Source organism: Hemitrygon akajei, chromosome 24 (genome assembly GCF_048418815.1).
Source record: "Hemitrygon akajei chromosome 24, sHemAka1.3, whole genome shotgun sequence".
NCBI classification, from domain to species: domain Eukaryota; kingdom Metazoa; phylum Chordata; class Chondrichthyes; order Myliobatiformes; family Dasyatidae; genus Hemitrygon; species Hemitrygon akajei.
In genome coordinates this window covers 15,400,629-15,412,147 of record NC_133147.1, presented here as the reverse complement: position 1 = coordinate 15,412,147, position 11,519 = coordinate 15,400,629, and the positions used below count along the sequence as shown (strand labels likewise).

Genomic DNA, 11,519 nt, shown 5'->3' with positions numbered 1-11,519 from the left:
AACCACTGATGCCAGGCAGACAATCTCTGAAGAGTATTGTCATGGCTGAGATCACCCACCTTGTCAAGACACTGCCCAAAAGGCAGCAATGGCAAACCATTTCTGTAGAAAAAAAATTGCTGAGAACAATCATAGTCAAAGAACATGATTGCCCACATCATAAAACACAGCACATAATAATGTGCTAAATACAATCTGAGACAAACTAGATCAAAGACAAATTTAACAATTGGCTGGATTTTTGCAGCAGCATTTCATCTCTTAAAATAATCCCAACTTTATAATTAAACCCTACAGTCATAGATCACTATAGCCCTTTGGCCCATCTAGTCCATGCCAAACCATTAATCTACCTAGCCCCATCAACCTGCACCTGGACCACAGCTCTCCATACATTTCTCATCTAAGTATCCACATCTCTTTAACATTGAAATCCAACCCTCATCCATCACGTCTGCTGGCAGCTCGTTCCACATTCTCACTTAAGCATTGTTCCCCTTAAAAATGTCACCCGTAACCCATTTTCTCATTTTTGTTTCACCCAACCTCAGTAGAAAAAAGCTTACATGCTTTTACCCTATCCATAACCTCTCAATTTTGCATACCTCTTATCAAATTTCCTACACACTAGGGAATAAAGTCCCTATTCAATATTTCCTTATAAATCAGGGCCTCAAGTCCTGCCAACATCCTTGTAAATTCTCTGCCCTCTTTTTTTCCTCATCTACCAGCAGTAAAACTACAATCTTTCATGAAGCAATTGTTACTCCAATGAGAAAGCTGCATTCCACTTCAATGGGGAAAAATTGTCTGTAGCCATTTATTTAGAGATACAGCATGGTTGTTCTATGAGGCAACACAACCCATTGACCAATTAACCTAATAACCATACAACTTTGGAAAATGGGAGGAATCGAAGCGCACTAAGTAAATCCACATAGTTACAGGTAGAATGAACAAACTCCTCAGAGACTGGTGGAATTCAACCCAGGTTGATGGCACTATAACAGCATTACACTAAACGCTAGTGTGCTGCTCTTGCTATCACGCCACCCCACAGTCATGAGAATTTCATCTTAAATGGTACAAAATTTAAAGTATAAGATACAGGTTAAGTATTAACTCATTGTTTCAGGTACTGGCTATGCAGCTGGTTTCTATTGTGTGTGAGAAAACAAAAGGTACAAATTTCCTTGCTTCCCCCCCCCCCCCCATTAAAGAGCTCCACTGGATGGACTAACACACCTCCAAAAAGGATTTGCCAAATTACAAAAACATGAAAGGTGCATCCATACATAAATTAACTTTTCTGTTCTCCATTGAGTTCCACTTCATTTTAATGCCCTTTGCTACTCACAGCAGCAGAACTCCAAAGCCAAGTGCAATGGATAAAAATACTCACCCTTATCATTACCTGGTGTGTATGTTACTGATCACACAATGTACAAAATGAAAAACACAACAGCACCATAGCAGCATATTAAAACTTTATTAAACATGTACAATGAATAACAACATACACTAAGCATTTAGGTGATGCCAACTTTAGGTGATGACATACTGGAGCACATTCTTTAAATTTTCCACTCAGTTTTCTGCATAAAGCAAAGCAGATCTTTCAGCCTCAAAAGTGACGGTTCTCTTTTGCCCATGCAACAAATGTTCAGCTTAGATGGAAAGTGTCAGCAACACAAAATTATGTATAAAAACTGATTTTTGTTCACAGATTGTATTCACAGAGCTACCCACCAAGTTCCTGGAGTTTAAGATCCACTCATGTAAGCTTCGAAAAAACATTTGCAATAGTCCACTTCTAAGGTGACAGAGCTGGGGGATGCAGACTGCCATCCTGTGGTGAAAATGTTGTACTTCTCGACTCATGATTCCACTCAACAAGCTGAAAGCAGCGCAGCAGAACCTAGTTTAGATGCAACAGATCAAACACGATACAATGAGAATAATGTTATAGACAACTTTCAGTGCTGCATAAACAGTGAGCTGAGGGTAGAGGGAGGAAATGCACTGGAACTGAGTATACTGGATGTATCTGCAAAATTCATATGCTTTTCCGTAAGACTTTGTGAAGCAGTGACTAAAGGCAGCCAAGCTTCATTTCCCCACTTAATCATCAGCCTTTGCCTTAATCACACTTTGAAAAATGTGCATTATTTTCAATCTCAATTTCCCCCTCAAAAATAGGCCATTGCACATCTGTGGCACCCAGCAACCTATAAATAAGGAACACCAGAGTTAAGTTTTCAAGAAAAATGCCACCCATTTCAGAAATAACTGTTTTGCATGATTATAATGTAAGATTATAATGGTGCTTAGATTGCTATATACACCACTCAAACCACAGATGAAACTCCAATACTTGACTGTGTTACTGTTATGCTATACTTCATGCTTTCTACGTTGTGTTAGGAAATGCAGGTCGGAATCAGAAATAAAAAAGCATGCTCGGAATTTTAAAACTATCAAAAGGATGTCAAAACAATCCATAACCAGTCAAAAGCAACGCAAGCCTTTGAGCAAGAAAACCAAACGCAAACATTTTTTTAAATGAAATGTAGGCAGATTTAATTGTAACCTTCAAGAGCATAGAATGAATACCTCAGAAATGTTTAAATCTATGCACTTGGTCAAGGACTAAGTGAAGGCTCTTTTCAAAATAACAGTATGACAACTGCTATGTTTATGTTGAAAGAATCAATTAGTCAACAGGATACTAAAGTACAGACAGAAGGTGTCAAGGATTAATTCCAAATCTTGTTGAGACAATTGATTTCAGCTGGGAGGATCTATGAGCACAAAACTCTCACCCTTGATGTTGGCTGCTTGTCCTATGAGGTTATTTGTGTACTTGTATGAATTTCATGTTACCTTCTCTAGGTTAAAATAATTGTTATGTAACTGAATTAAAGACAAGTATCATTACATCATTGGGGCACCTTTATAATTTGAATCTCTTTTTTTTTTAAAAAGGATAATTAAATTGTTTTCTGTAATAAAAATGAAAAGATCCCACTCAGTGACCATAAAACTATCAGACTTAAAATCAGATAGATTACTCAAATAATCTTTGAGGACAGGGAACTGCTATCTTCGCACGTGATGGCAAAGCAGCAAATCAAAACTGATTTCTACACAGACCAACAAGCAATGGCGAAATTTGATAAGATAAACTATTTAAAATCATAAATAGTTTGCACAAAATGAAGTTTCAAGAGTACAAAAAGAGCAATATGTTTGGCTAAAACAACCGTATAACACAAATAGAATTTAAATAAATGGCTAGCAGTGCTGGATAGAAAATTTATTGTACCTTTAAGGAATTGAATACATTTTTAAAGGAGAGAAAAATTACAGGAAAGAACTAAGAACAGATGTCACCGTATATGTAGCTGCCTGAATGTGTCTGTAAAGATGAGTTGGAATAATCATCCCGTGCTGTACAGTTATATCTTGCTTTTCAGACCAGAGTACAATCAAAGCTTTAAATACCAATTCCAAACTGAAATTGAAGGGCCCAGAAGAAAATAACTTTATAAACCAACAGCTCAAAGTACCATGAAGATAAGCAAGAATCTCTAGCCAAGTACAATTTACTTACAGATATCTACCGCAGTGGCAAACAATCCCGATGTATGGATCAAGTCACTTTCAAATAGATTGGCACTGTTAAAGGGAAATAATACATTTTTAATCTTTAAGCATTGAGAAATCCCATCTAGGTACAAAGTAAAAAAAATTGCAAATTTAATTTTAACTTTGGTTATTTACAGTATGTTGCATCTAGTTACAGCACAGATTGTGACATGGAGTAATCTCTGACATGTACATTATAGATGCAACTATGTCCTAGGAAGATTATAGATACTATGTCCTAGGAAGAGCAGGAGTGTTTCCAAATCCAAATCCTGATGTGTCAAATCTGATACTGCTAGGCTAATTAGCTGCTATCATAGAGTAACATCTGAAAGAAAAACACTGCTGCTGCTGGAAAATGAAAGAGGAACATGCTGGTCAGCATCTGGGGAGGGAGAAGAGAGTGTGAAAGTGAGAGCAAAAGAAAAACAGTTCACATTTCATCTCGTCAGAAGTTGTGATTTAAAATCACTGAACTGTCCATTCAGTGTACAAAGGCCCACACAACTGTACAGTGGTACATTTTTGAGCCACTGTCTCACGGCACTAGTGAATTAGATTCAATCCTGCCTCATACTGCTGTCTGAGTGGCGCTTGCACATTTTTCCTGCAACACCACCAGTTGCCTTTAAGTGTTTTGGTTTCCTCCAGGAATCCTGTTGTTGTGCGGGCTGGCGGTGAGTTAATTAGCCACTGCAACTTGTTGCAAGTGTAGATGAATGTTAAAAATCAAGGAGCGGGGGAATTAATGGCAATGCGGGGTGGGGGGGGGTAACAAAATGAGTTCAACGGAATGGATACCTGTTGGTTGGCACTGAGTAGATGGACAGAAGAGCCAGTTTCTGTACTACATCACATTGACTAACATATTGCCACAGAGTAAGTCATCAGCTTCAGTGAAGAGAAATGGACAATAGCTTTGAGAGCTTAATTTCAAAATGCTCTTGAAATGGCTAGAATTTATTCAGCTGCTTGTGACTGACACATTCAACCGGTAAACAGCAAATACAAAATTACTTATTAAGCTATTAACAGCTTTTGTCCCACTGCATGGTTACTGCAGGAAATGCAGAATCTGCTTAAGTCACAACCACCAACACACTCCCCAAACCTAGATTCACCCATTGCCTGACAGCTCTTGCTCAACCCCTTCCTTTCACTATTTTATACTGGCTTTCCCTCAGTACCAATGGAGGGTCTGGACCAGAAATGGCAGCTTTCACATTCCCCTTCGTAGATGCCGCCTGATGCACTGATTTCACCCAGCATTGAATGATGCTGTAAAGTTACAGCACATTATTTCACAAATTCATTGCAATATTGGCTACAGTCTTTTGTTATTAAGTGTGTTCAATCTGGATTTAATTCCTCAAGACTTCATCTTTGCATGTGATAATGGCAAAGCAGCAAATAGAAATTGATTCCTAAACAGAACAAGAAGCATTTCAATTCTGTGAGTGACTTGAATCATATTCTGCACATCTTTTTAAATACAGCACAGTAAACATGAAGATCTCACAAATCTTAATATTTTAATTGAAATGGTAATGTTAATTTTCAAATTAAATCTCAGATTTCATTTTGAATTATGGATCTGTTCCCCTCAAATGCAGATATTGGCAAACTAAAGTTGATTATCAGCTTATCCTGAATGCTACACCTGTTACAGTCTAAACAAACACCTGCGCAATAACATTCAAGGTCAAAGTGTACCTGGCAAATGATGTTAATCCATTTCCATCGACTTTTGGCATATTTTGTCTGTTCAGTGTCCCTTCACTAAAAACTACAAAACAGCATAAAGTACATATTGACAATACAAAACAATCGGTGTTAAAGGCTTTTTTTGTTTCACATCAAAATAAATCAATTTTTTTTCATCATCACGTTAGGACACAATTCTGTATTAGGGAGAACTAAATCATTTATCAAATCTTGGCCATGCTGCCAAACATAATATCAAAACAGAGCGTCCAAAGTGTAGCCTGTCCCTCATGGTAACGTGTGCATGATGAAGCAAATCTAAAACTTAACAGCATGCAGTTATTTCACTGATTTTTGTTTTTGGCCATTAGGAACATGGCTAAGCACAAAATATTTTGTTAAATTTCAACACAAGCATTTGCAGCATAAAAAAGCATCTCATGAGGTTACAGGAAGCACACTTCAAGGCAAAGTAAAGGAAATGGAATTTCAGGAAGAAACCAAATCTGGACATCATATATATGGTCTGCTGCATGTGCGTGGTCTGTTTGTAATGTACCAATGCCATAAATACAGGGGCTTTTACTAGAGCCTGATTATAGCTTCAACATGCAGCGATTACAACATTACATGAAGAAGCCTCACCTGAATGGCCCTCTACCTTCCATATTTGTGCATGTCAAATAAACCAAAGATACTAGTTATAACTCACAATTAGGCTGTACCACCACAAAACAATTCACCAACAGGCCAGTCCCATTTTAATCTGCTCAGTTTTGTTTTCAACAAGCCAGAAGTCCAGAAAATGTGCCTCCCTCACAAATTTGTTGTAATTGACCAAATTTTGAATTATTAATTTACTTGGCTCATATTACCCCTAAGAGTCAAATATAGGCACATCATTATTTACTTTGCCTTCGGTTGAAAGTAAGGTTTGCGATTCCTACTCATTTTCAGAGTGGAAAGGATAAAACTGAAACCTCAATGCATAGGTAGAAAATTCACTCTCACAATCAATCACAAAAGATTCATTTGCGCTAGTTTATCTCCCATTTCAGGGAAGCAGCTGGGAAAAGATACTGCAACACTGCAATTGTACCACACAATTATCTAATCAACTCATGACTATAAAACATGATTTGGCACATTATGTTAACCAATCTTTAAAGTGCAAAATACAGAATTAAAGTGTTCAAAATGAATAGCACACTCATAAATGCAAGTTATTTATTTAAAGAATTTAATTTTCAAGCCAAGAGATTACGAAATATTCAACAATGTCTGATAATGTGATCTAGCTTACGGAGGTTTGCCACCAACATTGACAATGGTACCCCTCTGGCCCCACGATGTTATTAATAATCATGCCTATTTTACTTAATCACATTAACCAATAAAAGCCAATACAACAAAGCTATTTTTAAATACTGGAGGTAATCTGCAAAGACTGGAACACCAGAACCTTTGATCAAAATCCAGCACTCAAATTTCACATTGTTGTTTGTAAACTTTAGGAACTGACCAAAATTTATTCAATAATGTTATGGAATAAAAATAACTACCGCAGTTGATTTCTATGGAAACCATCACACCATATCAAATCTGCTAAATATTAGTTTCCATACTTTATGATGAAGAATGCCTGGAATTCCAAGATGGTCTGGTCATTTTCTACTATTTTAGACAAATTGATAGCAATCAGCCTGAAATTTATTTTAGTATTTTAATCATTCCAATGATCAAGAACTAACTGTACATATTAGGAATTTGGAATTGGGAAGGATTAAATATCAGAACATAAAACTTCACTATTGCATAAAACATTGAGTTTAAATAAAGAACTCCAACTTTTTAAATACCATCTCAGAGCATTGAAACCCATTTTCAATTATTTGGCTATTTTGGATTACTTAATGAAGTAAACTTTAAGGCTGTGTTACAAAGAAAGCAATGACCAAATTTTACAGTTGTAATGCCAGTGTTTACAACTGTCTATTTTTAGATGAAATGCCAAAATATACTATGTAGATTGTGAAAAACTTGGCACAGAAATTGTCTTACCACGTTTAACTCCAACAGCAGCTTCCTGTACAGCCCCCCACCTAGGATGTTGGTGTCATGACAACAGGTCAGGGCCAGCCTCAACCACGCTTCCCTGATAGTCAGGTGACAAAAGGATATTTGTTAAAACTTAAGAGACGAGAATGGAAATACAATTTTTTTGTGGCTAATTACCAGAGTATTTAGTAACAGCAATACAAAGAAATTTCTCATTGCCTACACCCTAATTACCTTGCAACCACAACGCTCCAACTTAAAATATTTTTTTCTGTTTTAAGCTAAAAGGAAAAATAAGTGGTTAGAGTTGATCCATAGCCAATGACAAAGTGCTAGCGTCACACTGGACATATCACAGCATGACTGTTGACTTTATCAATTATTAGCTGAGGTAGATTGGCATTAGATTTTTTTGGATAATTTTCACATATTAAAAAAAAAATCAAGAAGAAAACTGCCAGTCATGCCATTTTGATCCAATCGATGAATGTTGTACAGAAATTATACTGTAGTAGCCAACCTCAAAATAGGGATGTCACAAACATAAGCTACCAGAAATTCTTCACTTATTGCACAATTTGACATAAATGAATGGTATTTATTCTGTACACCAGGTTATACAATAAGTTGTTCTTAATATCAGCAACCAGTGCTTAACCCAGATAATGTAAATTTTAAATGAATGACATTAAAATAACCAATCTATTGTTACCATCACAAATGACATGTTTGTTCTACCATATCCGTTTGTGAATGCAACCTGGACTATTGTAGCATCACGTGCCTGGTAAGAGATTCTTTTCATTTGAATTAGCCAGTTAACGAAAAAAAGAATGCCATCCCTATTTGGCCATTTTAATATTGCCAGTATATTTTCAGTAGTAGTGTTTGAGACTGACAGATTCAGAAATGGCACTAACTAGATCAAAAAGATCTCCAAGCATATGTAGTTAAGATTTAAATTCTCTTTGCATGCTGTTATCCTCAAAAGTACACACTTCAAGTTGATCAAAACCATGTAGCATTTGATAAACTTAGCTCATGATGTACCGAATCGGAGAACAAAGAGGATTGAAGGTATCAAATTTTAAAAACCATGACACATTTAATTTAACCAATTTTTTTAACCAAGCATTAACATGTCTAATGAAACCAATGGGGTTTCTTCCAATTGCATTTATTCTTAAAAAAATATTTCAAGGATAGCCTTCATTCCCATTACCAACAAGCTGAAGATGCAAAACTGCTGCAAGTGAGTGATCAAAAAAAAAGTAACCAATTGTTCTAAATCTGCTGCTGTAGAAAACACAGCATTAGTTCAAGTATCATTTGAAAATAATGTTTGTCCAGTTTCTAATACACACCAATATTTTGGGAATAATCAGGTTTTTATTCTGAACATCCAATTCCCCATGGCACATAGGAGGGAAATCGACACCAGCATTTGCAATGCAGCTGAACCAATAAAAGCTAACAGAACTGTGTTGATTGCAACAAAATTATTTATTTCATGAATCAGACTGATGTTTAGATTATCTGCAGACTAATGCTGATACACACACTTAAGTATACAAGACAGGAACAGGAGTAGGCCACTTGGAACCTGCCATACAATTTGATGAGAAAAATTTTATAATTTTCAAATCAGCCATTAAGATACATGCAAAACTCTTCCTTCACATTTTATACAAGAAAACGGTCTACAATTTCCTGTTTCTACTTACAATTGATGCAATACAACTGGCATCTTGATACAAGCAGACCCCATATCCTTGACTTCAACAGGCTGAACACAACCATAAAAGAGGAAAACCTCCCACACTATCAAACACCAAGTCATCCAAAGTAGCATGAATTACCAAGACACTAATAATCAGAGAAAAACCGTTTTGAAAGGAAAATGGAAATTCTACATAGCACATAGAAATCTACAGCACACATTACAGGCCCTTCAGCCCACAATGTTGTGCCGACCATGTAACCCTCTAGAAACCACCTAGAATTTCCCTACTGCATAGCCCCCTATTTTTCTAAGCTCCATGTACCTATCTAAGAGGCTCTTGAAACCCTATTGTATCTGTTTACACCGCCGCCTGCAGTGCATTCCACACACCCACCACTCTTATGTGGAAAAACTTACCCCTGACATCCCCTCAGTACCTATTTCCAAGCACCTTAAAACTATGCCCCCTCATGTTAGCCATTTTAGAACATCTATAAACCATTAATACATTGTGCAGTCAATGTAAAAATGATGCAATTAAACATTAAGGGAATTTTGAATAGCAAAGCTTTCAGCACTAGAGGTCTGCGAAAATATTCCTTTGTGCATTCTCAGACCTCTAGTGTCTAAAACTTTATTCAAATTTCCTCTCTAAATGTATAATTGCATCTTTTTTTTAATCCTTCAATTGTTAGAAAACCCAAATTTGATTTATAAAATGATTTTGGATATTTTTACAATACAGACTCTTCTAAGAAATTAGTTACAAGTTTTCCTCCCCACAATATTATCAGAAAACTGCCCTTTGACTGTTTAAATGCAGTAGCAAACTGCCAGATGCTGGTTTCATTGAGGATACTTTTTTTTAAAATAAGGACTATTATTAGCAAACATATGAATCAACAACTGAAATAAGCCACTTAGCCACTTGAACTTGTTTGGCTATTTAACCATGATGGTATATCTAACCTGAATTCTACATACCCATCACCACGTGAACGGCTCACCCGTTTATTGAAAAGCAAACTCCACCTCAAAAAAAAACTTACACGTCATATAGAGAAAATAGAAATTCCATACAAGTCTTCATCCCATACGTACAAACAAGTGTTTCAGATGCTCTGACTTCTGAACTGTTCAGGATACAAACAGTCCACAAAACAGAACTCTGCAGTACCCTGGGGAGTTCCCGTATACTCTAAATGGGTAACCCTGGTTTTTAAAAACTTACTCCCTCATTCTCAAAGTTTCTTAGAGGAAACATCCCCTGTACATCCAGCTTCATGATCTTGCATTTCAATCAAATGCCCTCTCATTCTGAAATAGTGCGGAAGGAATCCTAATTTAGCTAATCTTTTTTCCAAAGGATAACTTGAACATTCTGAATATTAGCCTTGTAATTCTCTAAACTGCATCCAGTATGTTAGCATTCTTTCTCAAATAAACATACAAGTACTTCTGATATGATCTCACCAATCTCTAACACAGAAATATAATCCTCCTGACTTCAGTATTCAAGTTCTTCCCCAGGAACGTTAAATTTTAATAACGAAGTATTTTGATAAACATGCATTAAGACACCCAGACCCTGCTGAATTCCAGAGTTCCACAATCTTCATTCATTTGCAAAAGCTTTACATGCTAAAACAGGCAATCTCCCAATTGTCCATCTTTTCCCAGTCCACCCACATCCTTTGTACCCTCTTCATGTCTTCTACATAGCTTATTTCCTTATATTTTGCACTTTGTACATTTTATTAATTAACTTGTAACTAGCTACTAAAGATGAATGAGTTCTGAAATACTGTTTGATGAAACACATTAGCATGAAATATGAAAAACCAAGCCATCTTTTACTTATTTAAGGGAGTTAAGAAACACCACAAATACTCGTCCCACATCCCAATGAAGGGTTGCAGGTTAACTGGCAACTACATTCTCCCTTGTGTGTAGGTGAAGTGTGGGTGTGTGTGTAGGTGTGCATGTGTAGAAAAGAGAGAATTGATGAGAATGTCGGGAAATGAAAAACTGTAAGATCAATGTACATCAGCAGCAGCTGGCTAGAATGAACTCAGTATGCCAAAGAGTCAGTTTCTATGTTGTAGCTTGCTTGACTTTGACAAGCTTACACTTGTAATAGTTCAAATAGTTATAACAGAATACTAAATGTCAACGTCAGCATTGTAGAATAAATTAGTAGTTATTTAATAATTCAACAAAACTGCTACACATATTTAGTAAAGCTTATGTTAACAATTAAGCTCTTTACTGATTAATTCCACTACTACCTCCTGTAAAGATATTCTGACAACTCCTACTACTACTACGTAGCTTCCAAACCGCTTTGTTTGGAATGAATTCACAGAGCAAGAATGCACATTAAAAT

General features: G+C 36.3%; 1 protein-coding gene across 1 annotated transcript in view; it reads right to left on the bottom strand.

Moving 5' to 3' along the window:
• Nucleotides 1-1,472: 1,472 nt before the first annotated feature.
• Nucleotides 1,473-11,519, bottom strand: part of LOC140715890 (heterogeneous nuclear ribonucleoprotein R) — a 30,838-nt gene continuing 20,791 nt past the window's right edge. The window contains exons 12-15 of the mRNA XM_073028389.1: nt 7,414-7,507; nt 5,362-5,434; nt 3,614-3,678; nt 1,473-1,918 (exon numbers count right to left, since the gene is read on the bottom strand). Of these exons, the coding sequence (XP_072884490.1) occupies nt 7,494-7,507 (14 nt within the window). The 3' untranslated portion in view covers nt 1,473-1,918; nt 3,614-3,678; nt 5,362-5,434; nt 7,414-7,493. The remainder of the gene's footprint in view (nt 1,919-3,613; nt 3,679-5,361; nt 5,435-7,413; nt 7,508-11,519) is intronic.